This window comes from Chlorocebus sabaeus, chromosome 4 (genome assembly GCF_047675955.1).
Source record: "Chlorocebus sabaeus isolate Y175 chromosome 4, mChlSab1.0.hap1, whole genome shotgun sequence".
NCBI classification, from domain to species: domain Eukaryota; kingdom Metazoa; phylum Chordata; class Mammalia; order Primates; family Cercopithecidae; genus Chlorocebus; species Chlorocebus sabaeus.
Genome location: NC_132907.1, coordinates 51,461,239 through 51,483,265, shown reverse-complemented (window position 1 = coordinate 51,483,265; position 22,027 = coordinate 51,461,239). Strand labels below are relative to the sequence as shown.

General features: G+C 40.6%; 1 protein-coding gene and 1 long non-coding RNA gene across 2 annotated transcripts; one reads left to right on the top strand and one right to left on the bottom strand.

Annotated features, from left to right (window-relative positions):
• Positions 1 to 1,213: 1,213 nt before the first annotated feature.
• Positions 1,214 to 18,051, bottom strand: CCL28 (C-C motif chemokine ligand 28). The gene is made up of 3 exons (XM_037990799.2): positions 17,904 to 18,051; positions 10,991 to 11,117; positions 1,214 to 4,695 (listed from the first exon to the last, which is right to left on the bottom strand). The coding sequence occupies exons 2-3, from the start codon at positions 11,038 to 11,040 to the stop codon at positions 4,503 to 4,505; spliced, it is 243 nt and encodes an 80-aa protein (XP_037846727.2). The 5' UTR covers positions 11,041 to 11,117; positions 17,904 to 18,051; the 3' UTR covers positions 1,214 to 4,502.
• Positions 17,417 to 20,781, top strand: LOC140711515 (uncharacterized). The gene is made up of 2 exons (XR_012092783.1): positions 17,417 to 18,707; positions 19,177 to 20,781. It is a non-coding gene; the product is annotated as an uncharacterized lncRNA (long non-coding RNA).
• The last annotated feature ends 1,246 nt before the right edge of the window (positions 20,782 to 22,027 follow it).

The following is a 22,027-nucleotide window of genomic DNA, read 5'->3' as shown; positions in this document are numbered from 1 at the left end:
CAGACCAGCTGACATCAGTAGTTTCATCAGTATGCAGGACCCGAAACAATGTCTCAAAGGGAAAACTTAACATTTCATAATGTTCAAGCTGTTACCTATAGAGCAGTTAAGGGGAACTATAATCTTGTAACAGACTCCACATAATTCTGAAGCAATAGCCAAACAACTACGAGGAAGGGGTCAGCGAGCAAACTGACCTAATGGTTAATGCTGAATGTGCTGCAAGCTTGGATTATTTACGTGTTTCTCACCCTCTTTTCTTCCCTGATTTATTTCATAAAGTTTATAGGGACAGTTTCAATGGGAGGAAAAGGAAAGGAGTATGGAGTATTATGTACATCTTACATAAAGACTAATACATAAGCCAGGCGTGGTGGCTCATGCCTGTAATCCCAGCACTTTGGGAGACCAAGGCAGATGGATCACTTGAGATCAGAAGCTTGAGACCAGCCCAGCCAACATGATGAAACCCTGCCTGTAACAAAAAATACTAAAACTAGCCAGTCGTACTGACACACACCTGTAATCCCAGCTACTCGGGAGGCTGAGGCACGAGAATCCCTTGAACCTGTGAGGCAAAGGTTGGAGTGTACTGAGATTGTGCCACTGCCCTCCAGCCTTTGTGACAGAGTGAGACTCTGTATCAAAAAAAAAGAAAAGAAAAAAGTATTTAAAAAAGACTAATAAATGGAAGACAAGTATATTATTGAAAGTTACAGAGATAAAGAAAAATAATTGCAATGAAACATCAAGCACTAGGATGAGGAGAAAGAAGGGAAGAGATAAGCAAAAAAATGATACTTTAAGCATTTCATTTGAAATCACAGAAGTAACCACTAGAACTTAAACTTTTAAAAGGATTAAGAAAGCCAGATGAGGTGGCTCATGCCTGTAATCCTAGCACTTTGGGAGAGTGAGATGGGAGGATCGTTTGAGCCCAGGAGTTCAAGACCAGCCTGGGCAACATAGTGAGACCCTGTCTCTACAGAAAATAATAATTTAAAAAAATAGACAGACATGGTGGCACATGCCTGTAGTCCCAGCTACTAGGCAGGCTGGGGTAAAAGGATTGCTTGAACTCAAGAGGTCAAGATTGTAATGAGCCCAGATTGCTCCACTGCACTCCAGCCTGGGCAAAAGAGCAAGACCCTGTCTCAGAAAAAAAGATTACAAGATGTTGCCTCAAGGACAGGCCTAGGAATAGGGAGGATAGGCTGGGAGGATGTTATTTTTATTATAAATTCTGCTGTACTTTTGATTTTTTTAATCACACACCTATATGACTTCAATAAAAATGTAACTTTTCAAAAAGAAAACTTAAAGGATTAACCAGGTGATTTACTCATGATATAGTAACAGTATTCACTCTTAGTACAATAATAGTGCATAGTACAGTAACAGTGATAATGTTTTACTAAGCACATGCAATAACCTGTAAAATGTAATTTCTTTAAGAATCTGGTTTTGGCTGGGCGTGGTGGCTCACGCCTGTTATCCCAGCACTTTGGGAGGCCGAGGTGGGTGGATCACGAGGTCAGGAGACTGAGACCATCCTGGCCAACATGGTGAAACCCTGTCTCTACTAAAATACAAAACATTAGCCGGACATGGTGGTGTGCACCTGTAGTTCCAGCTACTTGGGAGGCTGAGGCAAGGGAATTGCTGGAACCCAGGAGGCAGAGATTGCAGTGAGCTGAGATGCACCACTGCATTCCAGCCTGGTGACAGAGCGAGACTCCATCTCAAAAAAAAAAAAAAAATCTGGTTTCCGAGGCACACTATCTTCAGACAAAGTTTCAATTATTTGCATTGCAGAGAAATCAGTTTTTAAAATATATCATGTAAACCTACTGTCATTCATAGCTACCCAACAACTGTGTAGCATTGTAGATCAAACTAGAAGAAACAAAATGGAAAATAATTAAAGTTATTAGTTGAAAGAATTAGACACCAGTATTTTGGTATCTCAACTTTTATTAACGTTGGTTATTATGGTTAATTTAAAATTGTGGTTTATTATTTTAAGTTACTCTTATATTATATTTTATGATTTTTTTTCTTATTTAAAAGGCTTGTCTATGCCACTTACTGTGTGATCTGGGCAAGTCATTTTACCTCTAAGAGCCTCAAGTTTCCTCATCCATAAAGTGGAAATATAAATACAAAGCTTGCAGAAATGTCAGGAATATAAATAAATTAAATGCTAAATAGTCAATGAAGGATATTAGGCAAAGGCCAGTTTTGGTGGCATTTTAACCTATGGAGACTCAGTGCCTCTGTGTGTCCCATTATCACCTTCAAGACATCCTGGCAACACCACTGCCTGGGACTAGCCAGCAGGGAGACCCAGGACACCTGCCACCTGAAAAAGTGGCTCCTGCTTTCTATTGGCTTTTTGTGAACACTGGGCTCTTCCTATCTCAAAGCCTCTATGGACAAAAAAGAGGCCAAAAGAGGAATGGCACAATGGTATCGACTCAAACGTGTGAGCCGGGTGCAGTGGCTCATGCCTGTAATTCCAGCACTTTGGCAGGCAGAGTTGGGTGGATCACTTGAGGTCAGGAGTTTGAGACCAGCCCGGCCAACATGGGGAAACCCCGTCTCTACTAAAAATACATAAATCAGCGGGGTGTGGTGGCTGGGCTCCTGTAATACCAGCTACTTGGGAGGCTGAGGCAAGAGAATCGCTTGAACCTGGGAGGTGGAGGTTGCAATGAGCTGAGATTGTGCCACCGCACTCCAGCCTGGGCAACAGAGTGAGATTGCGTCTCAAAAAAAAAACAACAAAAAAAAACCAAACACAACAAAAACGTGTAAGAAGGGTGGGAGAGGAGCTAAAAGATGCAGACTCCTTGTTTAGGCAGAGTGTAAAATCACCACACAGAGGACCAAACTCTGGGCCCCTAACTAGTGGTGCTCCAAGAACTGACTGCGGGAGGCAAAATATTCTGGACAGCAAGGCAGGCTTTTTGTTCTTTTCAGTATGAGAAAATTACAATTCAAACAATGGTAGCTACTCAAACTAGATGTTTTGAAGTTATATTTAGTTTACACTTTTCTATTTAGAAAAAACCTCTAATATTTATGAACTCTAACTGACAAAATAAGTATACAAATTCACATAGGAAATTCTTACCAAAAACATTAAACCTGAATTTGATTATAAGAAAATAATTAGGCCAGGCACTGTGGCTCACACCTATAATCCCAGTACTTTGGGAGGCTAAGGTGGGAGGATCGCTTGAGCCCAGAAGGTTGAGACCAACCTGGGCAACACAGTGAGACCCTGTCTCTACAAAAAATAAACAAAATTAGCCAGGTGTGGTGGGTATGCACCTAGTTCCAGACACTCGGGAGGCTGAGGTGGGAGGATTGCTTGAGCCCCAGATGTTGAGGCTTCAGTGAGCCAAAATCAAAATTGTGCCACTGCACTCCAGCCTGGAAGACACAGCAAGACCCTCCCTCAACAAAATAATATTAAAAATTGAAAAAAAAGGCAGAGGAACTTTATTAGATTGAAAGACATTAAAGAAAAATAACAATTATTTGCAGTATGTATGTCAACCTTGATTGTTTACTGGATTGAAAAAAAACTACATAAAATGCTATCTAAATAGTTGAGAAAATTTGAATATGGAATATATGAGATGAAATTGTTAATTTTTTAGGTATAAAACTGACAATGTGATTAGGTAGAAAAATGTCTTTATTTTAGAGTATGTCAAGTTATAACACCAAAAAGAAACTGGGGTGAAGTGCCATGATGTTTGCAACTTATTTTCAAATGGTTCAGCAAACAAGGTATATTTTAAAAGTTATAATATTTTCTATAGAAACACATACAAAGAGAGGAGAGAGAAAGCAAATGTGACACTATATTAACAACTATTAATCTAGGTGAAAGATATATAGATGTTCATTGTACCATTCTTTTAACTTCTCTGTAAGTTTGGAAAACTATAATTAAAAAGGTGGGAGAAGTTATATCTATATGCTCCTCTTAAAATATTATATGAAGATAAGCACTATTATTATTATTATGTTTAGAGACAGGGTCTCATTCTGTCACCCACGCTGCTCACTGCAACCTCAAACTCTCCCAGACTCAGGTGATCCTCCCACCTCAGCCTCCCATGTGGCTGGGATCATAGGCAAGTACTACCATGCCTATGTTTTTTTGTTTGTAGAAATGAGGTCTTGCTATGTTGCCCAGGCTGGTCTCAAACTCCGGGACTCAAGTGATCCTCCTGCCTCAGCATCCCGAAGTGCTGGGATTACAGCTGTGAACCACCGTACCCAGCCAGCATTATCTTTTCATTTCATCTTCCAGTTGTGTATATTATTGGCTACATTTGCATACCACACAATTGTTCATTTTTTAAAAACCAATATTTTGTTTTGTTCTGTTGTCTACAATAAGGAGAATTCAGATGATAAACTTACAACCAATCATGGCCAAGTCCACTTGAGGAATTGTCTCTGTAGATTCATTTGTACACTCTCTAATAAGGAGTTTTATGGCCATACGTTTCGTGTTTCCCCTGATGTGCCCTGTTACTGTTCCTCTTGCTGTGGTGTTTCTTCCTGTGGCAAACGTTTCCTTTACCATTTTTCTTGGCTGCTTGCACTTTCATCCACTGCTTAACAGTATGGTTGTGCGGGCTAACACAGATTCTTCTGCGCTTGACATGAAGGCTGTTAGAAAGGGAAGCAAAAGAAAGTCACTGATAGAAAATATATATAAATAACCACTAAGTGACTTACCTGCAGCTCCCACTTTGGGACACTGTATTCCTAGAGACTAAATTCAGACTAAATTTCTGAATTCAGTGTAGAAATGAAGTGAATTCTAAAGTTGAGCACCACAAGGTTCAATTTTGACTTCACAAGCACTGCTGCCTGTGGGGCCTCAGATATCAGCAGAGAGTATTAAAAGAAAGAGGAGGAGAAGAAGGAATTGGATGAGGAGCAGGAGGAGAAAAGGAATGAGAAAAAAGAGGAAGAAGAAAGGAGGAAAAGAGATAATAAAAACCAAGTGAAAACAATTATCTTCCTTGACTTCAAGCTTCACCCAACAAAACCAATTCATCCTCACAGCCCATCTCAAACACATCCTTAAGGTTTGTTTGAGGTTTTTCTGATCCATAAGGATTTGTAGATTCTCTCAGTTAGATGCTGTCCTTTTTCCCCTCTGATTCTCCACAATGAGAGTTACTTACCTCTTTTCTGGCACTTAGTTTATGCTGTCTTTTATCTGAATACTCATCTCATCTCTCCTACTGGAGATACGTTCCTTGAAGGAGGAATAGTCTAGAAGTTTCTTGAAAAGGCCTTATTCAAAACTTTAATTTAAAACTTAAACAATTTAAAACTTAAATTAACAAAACAAAACTAAGATATTCTAGGCATTTGTTAACATTTTAATATGATGTAGATCTATGACACAGTTCAGAATGTGCTTTCATTTTCATTTTTCTTTTTTTTTTGGTTAGATGGAGTTTCGCTCTTGTCACCCAGGCTGGAGTGCAATGGTGTGATCTCGGCTCACTGCAACTTCTGCCTCCCAGGTTCAAGTGATTCTTCTGCCCCAGCCTCCCAAGTAGCTGGGATTACAGGTGTGCACCACCACACCCAGATAATTTTTGTATTATTAGTAGAGACGGGGTTTTACCATGTTGGCCAGGCTGGTCTTGAACTCCTGAACTCAGGTGATCCACTCACCTCAGCCCCCAAAGTGCTGGAATTACAGGCATGACCACCATGCCTGGTTCATTTTCATTTTTCTATATGAAGTTCTCACAGTGGGTTGAGAGAATGCTAGGGCAGCACGCACAGTTTCTGGTAACTAGAAGAATTTTTTGTTGAAAAAGATATTGGTGACTTCTAATTTCCCCACGAGGGGTCATCAGCTCTTACCAAATGTCACAAATCCTGCTGGCTCTACATATACAGTATTTCTATGTCCAGATAAATTGAAACTCCTGACCCTGTTATTCAGGGAAAAAACAGAGGTGGAGTAGAGAGTAGGCTGCTGTTTTTCTAGATGACCTAAGTTGAATCATTATCAGCTAATGTAGGGACTCCTGAAATGGGAGAAAAGTGGGGAGAATGGGGGGAAAGTAACAATGAGCTTTAACATAATAAAGCCACCATGTGGGGAATATTAATTTGAAAGAAGTAGAGCATCTTAATAAGAGAACAATATATTCGCTATGTGTATTAGATACAGAGTCTTCAAAAAAAAAAAAAAAAAAGGCACCACCTATTTCTCACTATGGTCAGTTGGTTTGCTATCATAGGAGAAAACATGGCTGTACCACTGCTGCGTAGGAAACAAAAACAAACAAACAAACAAAAAAAAACTGGCATTGAAGCTCCTACCCTTTCCAAAGGACTAAAACTCTTGCTTCTCCCTGTGATGTCAGCAAGAAACTGAGCAGATAAAGATTTCAGTGACATGCAGGCCGGGCACAGTAGCTCACGCCTATAATCCCAACACTTTGGGAGGCCGAGGCAGGCAGATCACCTGAGGTCGGGTGATCGAGACCAGCCTGGCCAACATAGTGAAACCCTGTCTCTACTAAAAATACAAAAATTAGCTGGGCATGGTGGCATGCACCTGTAATCCCAGCTACTTGGGAGGCTGAGGTAGGAGAATTGTTTGAACCTGGGAGATGGAGGTTGCAGTGAGCCGAGATCGTGCCACTGCACTCCAGCCTGGGCAACAAGAGGGAAACTCTGTCTCAAAAAAAAAAAAAAAGATTTCAGTGACATGCAGATAAGCCCACAAGTTACACAGGAAAGAGCTAGGATTCAAGTCCATTATGAAAATAAGAGAGATAGTACTCAGGGAGGGGCATTGGCACTGGTGCTGAAGGAGAGAACCAGATTGAAGAGATATAGACAGAGGATTCACAGAGGTGGAGGACCATAGGAAAATACGCAACAACTAGCATGTGGGCTTTTTCAAAGATTGCTGGTGACACAAGCTCCCAATGTAATTCAACCAGGAAAAAAAATCAGCTACCAGAACACAGCTCCCAAATCTGAGATCCTATGATGTTTTAGAATCCTAAAGTTTAAAAACTTCTTAAATCTCTACTTGGATCCCATGTATTTTCCACCAGGATAGAAAGAGATGAAGTAATGTTGGAAAGGGGGCTGGCCTATTCCACATTCCTTCCCCTACTCACAATTCCATAGTATTCTGATGGGCACCAATCCCCACCTTCCCAATGGTGAGTTTGTAGGTGGAGAGTTTTGACTATTAGAAATCATGAGGCCAATCCCTGATTTTTTTTTTTCTTAACCCACAGGAGGATAGCTGGAGATAGTCTGATGGACGTAAAGGGGTGGCCCTGCCATAGAGATTATACCTTTAATATCCCCTAAACTTTATTTCTTTACCCATTCCTCGAAACACAACAATGTCTCACAACCACATCTGAAAAACTACTCAAGCCTTCCAGATAATTCTATTTAAAAACTTCACATTTTCTCACAACAAAAAATGTCTGTTTGATTAAGAATCCTCTGACCTCTGCCCAACATAAACAACTTTTTTTTTTGAGACAGAGTCTTACTCTATCAGCCAGGCTGGAGTGCAGTGGCGTGATCTCAGCTCACTGCAAGCTCCGCCTCCCGGGTTCACGCCATTCTCCTGCCTCAGCCTCCCAAGTAGCTGGGACTACAGGTGCCTGCCATCACACCCAGCTAATTTTTTTGTATTTTTAGTAGAGATGGGGTTTCACCATGTTAGCCAGGATGGTCTCAATGTCCTGACCTCGTGATCCGCCCGCCTCAGCCTCCCAAAGTGCTGGGATTACAGGTGTAAGCCACCGCACCTGGCCATGAAAAACAACTTTTTACTGTATTTATGTTCAGAAACATCCAGAAGCTCATTAATGAAGTCACTGTAGAGGAGTTTGAACAAGAAAACTGCTGTCTCAGGCATCAAAAACTACAATGACCATTTATAAGGTATAAAACAAAGGACCTATTTCTTGGCAGAAAAGAAAAAAAGCCTAATAAGTTTACTGTACGTTGATTTATATTAATTAATTGTTATTAGTAATACATGCTACTTGGGAATTATATTTCTAGTGTTAGCAATGCTTTCTGCATCTTAAACACTTTCTCAAATCTTAAAGTCTTTATACCCAGTCAGGGTTAAGGGACTACATTTTAGATAAGTAAAGACATGCTCCATACTAAACTAATCTGAAAACAAGAGAATCTTTATCTATTTATGTTGAACATCAGGAAACAGAACAGAGAGGATCTGTAACTTATGGTTAAAAAATACTATAGAGTTTAATTTTATTTGAGATTAGGTCATAGTAACTCTGTATTTTTCAGCTTTCTTAGCACAGAGGTCAATTTACAAATTATGCTTGAATAAAGTAAATATTTTTGGATCCAGGTGATTGGCTTCCTAGAACCTCTTTAGTTAAAATTGAGTCTTTTTTAAAATGAAGACTTATGTTTCTGATTATATTTTGCCTTATCACAGCAAAACATCATTTCCGTTCCTATGCCTTTCAGATCTCTGACACCTGCTTATCCCAAAGAAACATCCCTGAAAATCCTGTTACCAATAGCTTCCCTGGATAACCTCCAGAATCTGTCTTATACACCCACAGAAACTTGCTCTGTTTTTTTTTCTCCAAGTCTTTCTGGGAGTCCTATTGGAGCCCTTACAAGTTTCAAGCTTCAAGTCTGAGGTGATATATGCCAATGAGGTGGAAGGAATTGAGAGGAGCTGAAAATTTGGAATTTCTCAGAGCAACTGGAGCAGGTTCAGACAGATTTAGTGCAGCTGTGTCCACTCGACACAAATATCCAGCTGTTTCTAACCACCTAAAGCATTGTCTATCCATGCATTGTCTATGAACGTTTTACGCTCCAACTATTATCAACAGTATTCTTTAAGATTAAATAAAAGACTGGTAGAATCTCGGCCAGACATATACCAAGGAGTTTTTCAAAGAAGTTGGGAACTTGGAGCACCCCTCAGAATCCTCACTGGTATGTAGTCCCTGGAGTACCACAGGTGATGCTGGTTCCCAATGACTAAACCACCTGAGCCAATGGAGCCAGGTGGTGGCTTGAACTGAGATGCTGAGGAAATTATCAGTCTTCTCCGTTCTCCCACAAAGACACTCATGCTTAATGCAAGTTTGGATCAAGAATTGTTTCCTCCCCTACATCTGACCCTGAGTGTGATCTTTAAACTTTATTCGATCTCAGAACCGTTGAGAATCTTATAAAACCTATGGACCTTCTACAAATGCTCACAGGTTCATACACAAAAATTTCAGGAAGTTCACAGCCCCTAACCTGTTGAAAGTCTATCAACAGACATCTTACAAACTCTTCCTCTGAACTTTTAAGAACCCTTATCTTGGAGCAGTTTTTCCTCAAAATTGAATAATAGATAAATCCCTCTGAAAGGGGGTAAAATATATTTCAAGTTCCAGGGATCATCTTAAATCATTAAGATGATCTGCAGAACCCAGCTGGATAAAGAGTCCCCTGGAGACTCTAGGCAGACAGAACCCATTTTGTCACCACTGCATCCCCAGCATATAGAATAGTGCTTGGCGCATAATCATTAATTCATTAATATTTGTTGAATTCACTGAAAGAATAAGGTTTCTGAGTGACTCGGGAACTCAGGCATAAGCAACGGGTTTATTTATAGCCCAAAGAAAGGAGCACCAAATGACTCACTGGCATCACCTGGAGCCACAAGTGGTGTTTAAACCTGCATGCCAGGGAGATGCCTGATACTCAGATGCAGTAGAGTTTGGAGAGGGCATTTTATGGTTAGTCCCACCACTGCTTTAGAATGACATTGGAGGTATATAGTGTTCTGAACTAAGAGACCTGTGTTCACATCCCATTTCTGCAATTCACGAGCTGTACACAAGTGAACCGTGTAACCTGAGTCACAGCTTTCTCCTGTGTGTGATCGGGAGATCATTTATGCTTTCCTCACAGCATTGTTGTCAGAATCCAGATTTACTAAATACCAATGCAGTTCAGATGTTAGAGCCTCCATAGAGATGTTAAGTACATGTACAAACAAAGCTTTTAATAAGTGAGCCAGGGGCAGGGCTGGGAAGTTTCATCATGAGCCAACATCACAGAATCAAAAGCAGAGATTGGATTGGCATTTGTGATTGGATTGCATATAGCACTGTGACAGGTATAGATATTTACAAACTTCTTTTTGAACCTTTTCTTCTGTTTTTGCCTTTTTGTTGTTGTGGTGGTGGTGTTTTTTGAGACAGGATTTAACTCTGTCACCCAGGTTGGGGTGCAGCGCCATGATCACGGCTCACTGCAGCCTCAAACTGGGCTCAATGATCCTCCCATCTTAGCCTCCCAAGTAGCTGGGACTACAGGTGCATGCCACCACACCTGGCTAGTTTTAAAGTTTTTTGTAGAGATGAGGTCTCGCCATGTTGCCCAGGCTGGTCTTGAACACCTGGTCTCAAGCGATACCCCTGCCTTGGCCTCCCAAAGTGCTAGGATAACAGGCATAAGCCACCACACACGGCCTACCTTTTTGAACCTTATAATATGCTCCTGATGAATTCAGAAAGTAGAAATGACAGCAACCCATATACTGGAAAAGGTTAAAAGCCATGAAATATAACAGAGTCATCTTTTATTTGGGGTTTTGTTTTGCTTAGGAAAGTCATGAACACTTTTTGGTGACTGGGGGAATTTAGTGCTAACCACAGCACTACGGGGTGGAAGTAGATGGTGCACTGGTATGGGGCTCAGGACATCTTTGGACAGAGAGACTATGAATTTACTCCAGGGAGCCTGGGGCCTAACAGACAGAATATTTACTCTTCCCTCCCTTGTTTGGATGACGGTTTGTATGTTGTAATCAAGCAAAGCCTTTCCAACCTATTATTCAATGGTCAGGGAAATAATCATTGTGCAGGTTTAGACCTCCTGGCTGAAGAGCACTCACATGACAGCAGCCAAGTCACAATCCCCATCAGCTCTCTGGATGCGACACATATTCACTCTTTCCAGAAGCCTTCTGGAAATGTGATGTGAAACCTCTGTGCAACAGCTGGAGGCAATGGGAAGTATGGCTAAAAGAAGAAAAGAAAGAAAATGTTAAATCTTACAGTTTATAGAACACTGGCATGGTTCTCATTTTAAAGATTTCAGAGAAACAGAATGTTAATCCACACAAACAAGGGGCAAACACGACTTTGTGAATACAGACTTGGGGCAGGACATGTCCCCACTTTCTGGAATTTAAGCTATATTTGTGAAAGAGAAAATGTAAATTTAGGCAAAGACATAAAACAAGTGAAAGAGATGAAAAGAGTTACAGACAAGGATTCTGGTGGTACTGCAAACTGATCAAAGATGAAAGGAGTTAGGTCTGCACAGTGTTTCATGCATTTTGGAGCTGGAAAAGCATCAATTGTTCAGCAAACATTTATTGATTGCCCATTCTGTAACAGGCCCTGAGCTCTACATTCAAAGTTGAAATAAACAAGGCATAATCTGTCCTTGTGATGCTTAGTAGTGCAGTGGGAGGCAGGCCATAAACAAATAATCCCAACACAGTAAAATAAGTGTTAAAGAGTTATGTTAAAAGTGTTATGGGATTACACATTAAAAAAAAACAGATTTAAAAGGCCATACTGTATGATTCCCTTTATATGAAAGATCCAGAATGGGCAAATCCATAAAGACAGAAAGTAGATTAGTGGTTGCCAGGGGCTGGGGGGCTAAGGGATGGAGAGGGACGAATGAAAGGAGGGGACAGGGAGTGATTGCGAACAGGTACAAGATCTCTTTTTGGAGCGATGAAAATGTGCTGGAATGAGATATTGGTAATTGCACAGTTCTGTGAATATATTGAAGACCACTGAATTTTATGCTTTAAAATGGAGAATTTTATTCAGTTGTTCCTACATTTATTAATGCATTTATTTCCTAAAACTAATTGCTTCTTTCTTTAGCTATGCTGTGCTGCCTAAGTCAAACTCTTAATATCCTGAACAAGGTATTGGGTTTATCCACGTATCCACCCATTCATTCATTCACCCATCTCACTATATGCGAATCACTATGCTAGACCCTGAAGGTAGAAAGATGAAGAGTTACTAGCCTCAAAGATTAGTTGTGACCCAAGCAACTCTAATAGGAAACGTACTTTCAGAAGCATGGTAGCAATTAAGAATCACAAGAAAATCTGTGTGTTTAGGAATTTGAGTTATCTGAGTGCTGATATGAATTCAAACAGTCTTAAGCCCGAAGAGTACCAGGGACCTATATATATACTTAGTAAAATGGATTGCATTTCTCAAATATTAATATAAACGTAGGATGGGCTCAGCTGGAGATCACTTGATCTAAGTCAGATTAACTATAAAAGGCAAGAAGCAGGCCAACATTTATTACATGTTAGTAGGTGCAACTAGTGCCCTCCAGAGGAAGCAGAAAATATAACAGGCCAGGAAACAACCTTGGAGAGAACACGGGAAGTTAGGCAATGGAGAACGTAAACTGGGTAGTTCCGAACAGGGCAACTGTAAAATTCTGTTAGGTAACATCGTCCCCTAGAGGTTCCCTCCTGTAGCCTCCTGTCAGAATATTTCCATTTTTAAAAAGCCATCAGCTATTTCCGTTTATTTCAATTATGACTCTAGAATTTCCATACAGGAGAGATTGTGGTGTGTCAGGCTGAAAAAGATGATTATGTGACATTTCTTCAGCATTTACATAGTTTTGTTCAGATGATACTGAACAATGGTTGTTGGAGAGGTTGTTGGGGAGGCAAGCTGATAAGAGATCAGGGAGGCCAAAACCTGTCTGCAAAAACCACCTTGGTCAGGAATATAATGGAAAATAATCAGTTTATGTTCCAGAATTGGAGTTCACACAAACACAAACCTGTATGATGGAGAAGGGGTTCCCCTGAAGAGAAATATGTGACTACTACTGAAAATAAGAGAAGTCTTGCAGAGTGGGCTTGATAAAGCAACGGAGTCGAGGTATGAAGAGCAAGGATCAGAGGTATGCTGCAAGACTTTGCCTGATCCACCCCCAACTGCCTCTCTAACCCCTCCTAGAGGTGCTCCCTTTGCTTTGGGAAGGACAAAGTCCAGCAGATCCACCAGGGAATTTCTCTGAAAAGTGATTTGTGAGATCAGCAGATGCGTTTCCCAGCTGGCCTCAGAAGCAGGCACTGAGGTTAGCTCTCTGGAGGAAGTGGGCAACCACCAGTGGGTTTCAAATGGATCCAGAGCAGCTGCCCAACAGAGGAACCACAAAACTGGGAGTAAGGTTTCTGATTATGCAAGGGATCATCCCTCCTACAGTATCAGACCAACTTCCCCCAGACTCTTAGAGGGAAAGTACCCCTCTCCGCAACCCACTATTTGAGAATTGTCAAGAATATTTGGATTGAGAAATCCTGCAGCAACTTTGTAATTACTGCCAGGCAAGAAAGTGGGGACCCGGAACATCACAATTTCTACTCACCAGCCAGTGAAGCCCAGAGTATAGGAGTTCCATGGGCAGCATCTATGTGTCTGTGCAGTGAATTGAAATCAGTATTTAAATCATATTTGAATCAGTTTGCTCTGGCACTTTTGAGATTGTATCAACTTTTGCTCCATTAAAAATACGGGTGTGCTTCTGTAGAGTGTGTGTGAAAGAAAGTAGGGGGAAAATATTTCTAACAAAAGAGAAAATGTGACAAGGGCTATGTGATAAACAGAATGATACCTGGAACACTAAAAGGCAGAAGCAATAAATTATAACATAGAGACTTAGGTTCATCTTTATCAAGGTGGTGGCATTTGAGCTGAAAACTTGAAAATGGATAGAATATGAATAGGGCAGTAAATATAGAGGAGACAGTGGGCGTAAAGATACAAATGTGGAAAAAGGCAGATTCATGCCAATTTGATTGGAATATAGAATTTATGAATGTAAGTTGTAGGAGGATGACATGAAAAGCATTTTGAGACCAGACAGCTTTATATTTTATACCAATAACATAAGTTCAGTAACCTCTTTCTATGGAAACTTTAAAAATCAAGATATGATAATTCACCTAAACTAATACTTCTGTGGAAATGTAGATATGAATAAATAAATGATGACTTTATTACTATTCTCCTTTCCTCGTGAAATATTTCAACACAGAGGAACTACCAAGAATAATAAAAACACCTATATACTCATCACCCAAATGTTATTAATGTTAAATCTTTTCCATATTTGCCTTTAGTCTTATTTTTAAGTAACTGTTTCCAGTACTTTACTATAACAAGCAAGGCTACAACAAACGTCCTAATGATAACAGACATTTATTGAGTTCTTACTCTGTGCCAGGCACTAGTGTAACTGCCATGTGTGAATTAATTTATATAATCTACACAGCAACTATATATAGAAGGAAGTATATTAATCACCATTTTATAAATGGGTAATAATATAGAGAAAAACTACATAACTTCCCCGAGATCGAAGGACCAAGAAATAAATGGTGGGGCTGGAATTTGAATATATGCATTCTGGCACTTTTTAGACCTTTTGGTTACACTTTATTTATTTATTTATTTTATTACAACTAAGATCTGAAAAATATTGTCTTCCCATTCATAAATATGGAATTATCTCCCTAGCTATTCAGATTTTCCTGGTCCTCCAAGATCTTTACGAAAAAAACGATAAGTAAGTCATGCTGCTCTAAGGACACATGCACACGTATGTTTATTGTGGCACTGTTCACAATAGCAAAGACTTGGAATCAACCCAAATGTCCATGACAGACTGGATTAAGAAAATGTGGCACATATACACCATGGAATACTATGCAGCCATAAAAAAGGATGAGTTCATGTCCTTTGTAGGGACATGGATACAGCTGGAAACCATCATTCTCAGCAAACTATTGCAAGAACAGAAAACCAAATACCGCATGTTCTCACTCATAGGTGGGAATTGAACAATGAGAACACTTGGACACAGGAAGGGGATCGTCACACACCGGGTCCTATTGTGGGGAGGGTGGGGGGAGGGATAGCATTAGGAGATATACCTAATGTAAATGACGAGTTAATGGGTGCAGCACACCAACATGGCACATGTACACATATGTAACAAACCTGCACGTTGTGCATATTGTACCCTAGAACTTAAAGTATAATTAAAAAAAAAAAAAAGTCTTAGAACACAGAGGTCAGTGAAAACCTTAACTGGTGGGAATAGAGAGAAAACAAACTGAGATAGTATTTTAGAAGACATAAGTTAAAAAAAGAAAAGTTTGACGAACTGTCTACTGAAACATGTAATTTTTCCCATAACAGACAGTAAATTATAACTGAAAATTGTAAAAAACAAAAAAAAAGAAAAAAATGATAAGATAATGTTGTATATGTTAGATCTATATTTAGGTACCTTTTAAATTTTGTTGTATTGTGAATGAGCTTTTTAAAAATACTTTTTTTCTAATTAGTTAATTTTTATGTATAAGAATTCTATTGATTATTTAATGTTGCTCTTGTATCCAGCAACCTTGCTGAATTTTTTTATTTGTAATAGTTTGGAATAGATACTCCAGTTTTATAGGTAAATCGTCATTTTTATCTCTTTCTTTCTCGATTCCTGTGTAGGAAATAAAGGCTTTTTCTCTTTTAAAATCTGTTACTTTGCTAAATGCCTAGAACAGTGCCTAGCCCATTGGAAGTTCAACACATAATTTTAAATTGCTGTGGTGGATCAATCTATTTTCTTCCTTGTCTTCCTGGGATAAACCATACTTATTCATAACATATTAATTTTTATATCTTGTATAAGATTTGCTATTTATTAATATTTTTGCACCTCTGTTCATAAATTCATCTACACTTTTACACCCTGTTACCATCCTTCCATGTTTTGGGTATTAAGGGGTATGTTAATCTCAACAATGCATTGGGTATTCTTCTCTGTTCTTCCATCCTTTGAAAGAGTTTGTATAAGATAAAGATTTTCGGTTCCTCCAATTTTTGGTAAAACTTCAAAAACTATCTAGGCCTGGTGTCTGAGGAAAGATAAAGTTTAAGTTGGATTTGTTATTGGCTAACTTGTGTGTGTGTGTGTAAATAAATATATATATATTTACATATATATTTATATATTTATTATTTTTCCAAGAAATTGTTCATTTTATCCACAATTTCTACTTTATTCTCACAGAATTTCATAGGTTTATCTTACTGTATTTGCAGTCATGACTCTTTTTTTAAATTCTTAGTGTTTGAAGAGAAGTTTCCTGTGCAAAGTACAGTTTAAAAGTTTGAGCCAGGTGTGGTGGCTCATACCTATAATCCCACTACTTTGGGAAACTGAGGTGGGAGGATTGCTTGAGGCCAGGAGTTCAGGACCAGCCTGGGCAACATAGTGAGACCCTGTCTCTACAAAAAATTTAAAAGATGAGCCAGGCGTTGTGGCCCACCTACTGGGAGGCTAAGGCAGGGGGATCGCTTGAGCCCAGGAGTTGGAGGCTTTGATCCGCCACTGCGTTATAGGAAAGGGGTCCCCATCCAGACCCAAAGAGAGGGTTATTGGATTTCATGCAAGAAAGAATTTAGGGCAACTCTGCAGTGCAAAGTGAAAGCAAGTTTATTAAGAAAGCAAAGGAATAAAAGAATGGCTACTTCAAAGAGCAGCCCTGAGGGCGACTGGTTGCTCATTTGTATGGTTATTTCTTGATGATATGCTAAACAAGGAGTGGACTATTCACGCCCTCCCCCTCCCCCCCCTTTTTCTTTTGAGAGGGAGTCTCCTCTGTGGCCCAGGCTGGAGTACAGTGGAGCGATCTCTGCTCACTGCAAGCTCTGCCTCCCGGGTTCACCCCATTCTCCTGGCTCAGCCTCCCCAGTAGCTGGGCTACAGGCCCCCACCAGCAGAGCTGGCTAATTTTTTTTTGTATTTTTAGTAGAGATGGGGTTTGTGTTAGCCAGGATGGTCGCATCTCCTGACCTCGTGATCCGCCCGCCTCGGCCTCCCAAAGTGCTAAGATTACAGGCGTGAGCCACCGTGCCCGGCCCATGTCTCCCCTTTTTAGACCATAGGGTAACCTCCTGACGTTGCCATGGCATTTGTAAACTGTCATGGCGCTGATGGGAGTGTAGTAGTGAGAGCGACCAGAAGTTACTCTTGGGGCCATTTTGGTTTTGGTAGGATTTAGCTGACTTCTTCACTGCAACCTGTTTTATTAGCAAGATCTTTTATGACCTGTATTTTTTGCTGACCTATCTCATCCTGTGACTTAGATGGGAAGGCAGCTTAGTAGGTTTCAGCCTCATTTTACCTAGCTCCTATTTTAAGATGGAGTTGCTCTGGTTCACTCGCCTCTGACAATTGCATTGCAGCCTGGGCGACAGAGACCTTGTCTCTAATAATAAATACGTTTGGATATAAATAATAATATATATTTATAAACTTACAAGTGTAAGTTGCTGAGAAACAAAGCATTCAACTCATGGGTTAAAGAGGAAACCACAAAATCTTATTCTGGAAAATAGTGAAAGTACTATTTATTATAATGGGTGGGATACAGTTAAATTTAGCCCTAAATGCATTTATTTAAAACACATATACGGAAAAAACGTGTGTTCAACTAAACACCCGGAAAAGGAAAATCAGAAGAAACAAAGCATGAGAAAAAAAAAAAAAAAAAGAAAAGCACGACGTTATGGCGCTTTGCGGCTGTCGCGCTACTGGTATCTGTAGTCGTGGCTGCTGCGGACCAGGAGAGACTGAAGTGGAAAACCGCGGGCGGTAGCGGAAGCCGAGACCAAGGAAGACAGTGGGAAGTGCAGAGTGACAGCAACAAGAAACTGGTGGCGCGGGACGTCGTCTACCTGGGCGACGTCCAGCTGCCCTTCCGGCCTCTGCGCGTGCGCAACCTGGTTGGCGCCCCTGACCTGGTGAGCAGGTTTCTTTAAGGCGGTGGACGGTTCCTACCGGCGCGGGGAGAGGACCGGGCGTGAAGAAGCTGCCGAAGTATAACAAGTACTACGCGAAGGGTAGGGTGGAGTCCCAGGCATTGCTTGACGGCCGGACGCGGAGACGCCCACGTCTCCCGCAAGCGCACGCCTGGACCCAGGGGAGCCGGCTGGGGCGCCCAGGACCAGACCTGGCCTACCGCGGGCTGCCCTTCACAGAGCTGCAGGAGAAATCTAGTTGTATTGTGCACGCATTTCCTTAACCCTTACTAGTATTTTTTTGATCAGTTTTTGATGCGGGTATGTTAAACTGTTACTGGGATTGTGCCAGCTTTTTTTTATTTTTATTTTTATTTTTTATTTTTATCTTCTTCTTCTTCTTGCAATTCTGTCTACTTTTCTGATATAACACTTGGGGTTATGTTTTCAGACGCCTAAGTACCCTGCTGGTCCACAGCCAGGATTAGAATGAGGCAGGAGCCTCAGGTGCAGGATTTAAGGAACCGCCAAAAGAGCTCCCTAATGAAGATGAGCAGTATTTGGATGCAATATTTTTCAAAATAAAAATTAATGCAAAAAAGTCTATGATTAGTAAAATGCTGCAATTTTAAATAAAAACAAAATCTGACTGCATGTTCACGACTCGATCACCTCTCTTGCCTCACAGGAGTCTGGGCCCTAGAGATAGCTTTTTGGTGAAGTGAACTTTTTTATCTTTCGGTAAGATTCCTCTGTTTCTACTGTAGCTTTTTGCTTAAATAGTATTTTTCTGTTATTGACATTGCTACACTGATCTTTTGGTTTGTATTCATTTATTCTATCTTTTTTACGATTTTAAATCCTTTTTCTTTGCTTTTTATTCTTTCTGTTGGAAAAGTATTTTCTATATTTCCTTTATTAATATTTTCCTACTAAAAATTTAGGCTGAGTTGAGTCAAGAAAAATCTCCCTTGGGAAAATGTCTGCAGTATCTAGTACTGACATGTTTCTGTTTGAATCGTATAAGTGTGTTATTTTACTAATGAAAGTGATAGTCATGCCAGTAAAATTCTAGAAGCATTTATAGAGTGCTGCCTACATTGTATCAGTCTTTGTAACAGACACCGAGTATATAAGAATTAGTAAGTCATAGACCTACTCTCAGGGCACCTACAATTAGCAGATTTTTTTTTTTCTTTTTTTCCTTCAGATGGGATCTTGCTCTGTCACCCAAGCCGGAGTGCTGGAGTGCAGTGGTACAAACACAGCTGACTGCAGTCTTCACCTCCTGGGCTCAAGTGATCCTCTTGCCTCAGCCTCCCATGTAGCTGGGACCACCGGTGCAGACCACCATGCCCGGCTAACTTTCTTTATTTTTTTGTAGAGATGGGGTCTCACTTTGTGCCCAGGCTGAGCAGACATTTTTCTAACATTATCTCATTGGACATCTCTGCTGCATTTAACACTTGCCCATTCCTTCCTTGAAAATTTCCATATTCTTAGTTACCAGTCTCTTCTAATTTTCTGAATAATGAGAAACTGGTCAGGCGCGGTGGCTCACGCCTGTAACCCCAGCACTTTGGGAGGCTGAGGCAGGTGGATCACAAGATCAGAAGCTCAAGACCAGCCTGGCCAAGATGGTGAAACCCCATCTCTACTAAAAATACAAAAAATTAGCCGGGCGTGGTGGCAGACGACTGTAATCTCAGCTACTCAGGAGGCTGAGGCAGCGAATTGCTTGAACCCGGGAGGTGGAGGTTGCAGTGAGTCGAGATTGCGCCACTGCACTCCAGCCTGGGTGACAGAGCGAGACTCCATCTCATTAAAAAAAAAAAAAAAAAACCAGAAATTACTTTCTCTGCTTCTTGAATGCGTCCTCCTTTGCCCTTTCCTCAATAGTTAGCATTCTCAAAGTTCCATCCCTAACATACTGCTCTTTTCTTTCCACATCTCATGTTTAAAATTTTTACTATGTCGGTAACTTCAAAATGGGTTTTTTACCTCTACCCAAATATTCTGATGTATATCCACCTGCTATTGAACATGCACTTGGATATCCCACAGGCACCCCAAACTCAACAGAACCCCAACTGAAGACATCCTCTCCTGCCACTTTAAATCTACTTCTGTTTTCCTTTTCTCATCTCACTTAATCACTTTGTACTGTTATCGAAGTGTAATTCCATCTTCCTTCTGCACTCCCATGGCCAGTCAGACTCCTGTAGATTGTATTTTCCTTAACGCTTTTCACATCTGTCTCCTCTTCATCCTTGTTACCACTCTTAGTTCAGGACCTCATTAATTGGCTTCTGGACTGCTGAACCTCTCAGTTGTCTACTTTTTTCCAATTTTATCATATCCCCATTTGAATCTGAAGTCCCACAGTACCTTGTGCTTTCCTATATCTTTGTCTTTACCATGTATGAAATTAAGAGTCTATGACTGTCTTTTGACTGTAAGCTCCCACAGGGCATCTTTGTAACCCCCCACCACATAGCACATTGTCTGGTATTAGTGCTAAGTAAGTTTCTTGGACTGAACTAAGCTCTGATCTTATCAGTGTTTCATTTTTATCTTGTTTTAAGGCTTTTAATGTATAAAATATTTTTGCTTTTTTTCTAGGAATAGTATTTTCAGTTTTTGGTCAAGGTCTTATGTCCCAAATTACCTACAATTACACAGTGCTTTTCATAGGTACCATCCCTGCACATTGAAGTAATTAGGGGTCAGTAAATATAATAAATCATTTGTTCACTATGTGTAATATTTTAAAGATGTTTTTAGTATCTGAATAAAAGCATTCCTATTTGTCTTATTATGGTGTTATTTCTTTTCTTTCCTTTTTTCTTTTCTTCTTCTTTTTTTTTGGGAGATGGTCTTGCTCTGTTGCCCCGGCTGGAGTGCGATGGTGCAATCATGGCTCACTGCGGCCTTGAATGCCCAGGCTCAAGTGATCCTCCTGCCTTAGCTGCCCAAGTAGCTGGGAATACAGGTGCAACCACTACGCCTGGCTAATTTTAAAAAATTTTTGCAGAAACAGGGTGTTGTATGTTGCCCAGGCTGGTCTCAAACTCCTAGCCTCAAGCGATCCTCCCACCTCAGCCTCCCAAAGTGCAAGGATTATAGGCATGAGCCACTGCACCTGGCCTTATTCTGGTGTTATTTCTATTAGCTTTGGATTGTTGTCATTATTATTCCCAGTATTAAGTGTATGGATGATTTTCCAGGAATGTGAGTCCCTGTTTTGGTTCTGTCTATGATCCAGTTTTGGTCACTAGACGGCTGTAAAGATTTCTCAGTGCTCAAGAACTGTTGGCACTGCACATCAAATTTGTGATACAAAAATTAGATTCTGGGTTTTGTTGTTGTTGTTGAACGGTATCTCATTCTATTGCCCAGGCAGATCTTGAACTCCTAGACTCAAGCTATCCTCCCACCTTTGTCTCCTAAGTGCTGGGATTACAGGTGTGAGCCACCGTGCCTGGCAGATTTTGGGTTTTAAGGAAAGGATCCTGCTATTATAGAGAGGTGAACCGCTTCCTCGCTTAGTTGTATAGGATCTCACTACTCAAAGTGTGGTACCCAGAGCCACAACAATGGCATCACCTGGGAGCTAATTAGAAATGCAGTTTGAAAAGCATTGGTACTGTATACAGAACACAGCAAAATAGAAACAGTAAAGAAAGGCACATGCAATTATTGCAGAAAGGATTTGCAGACTAAAGATAAAAATGACAGATTCACTTAGCTACTAGCAGTGTCTCAAGACTGACTGAAATTTAAGAAGGGCAGTCTGAGTGTGGTGGCTCACACCTGTAATCCCAGCATTTTTGGAGGCCGAGGTGGGTGGATCATGAGGTCAGGAGTTCGAGACCAGCCTGGCCAACATGGTGAAACCCCGTCTCTACTAAAAATACAAAAAATTAGCTGGATGTGGTGGCAGGCGCCTGTAATCCCAGCTACTCAGGAGGCCGAGACAGGAGAATTGCTTGAACCTGGGAGGCAAAGGTTGCAGTAAGCAGAGACCACACCACTGCACTCCAGCCTGGGCAACAGAGCAA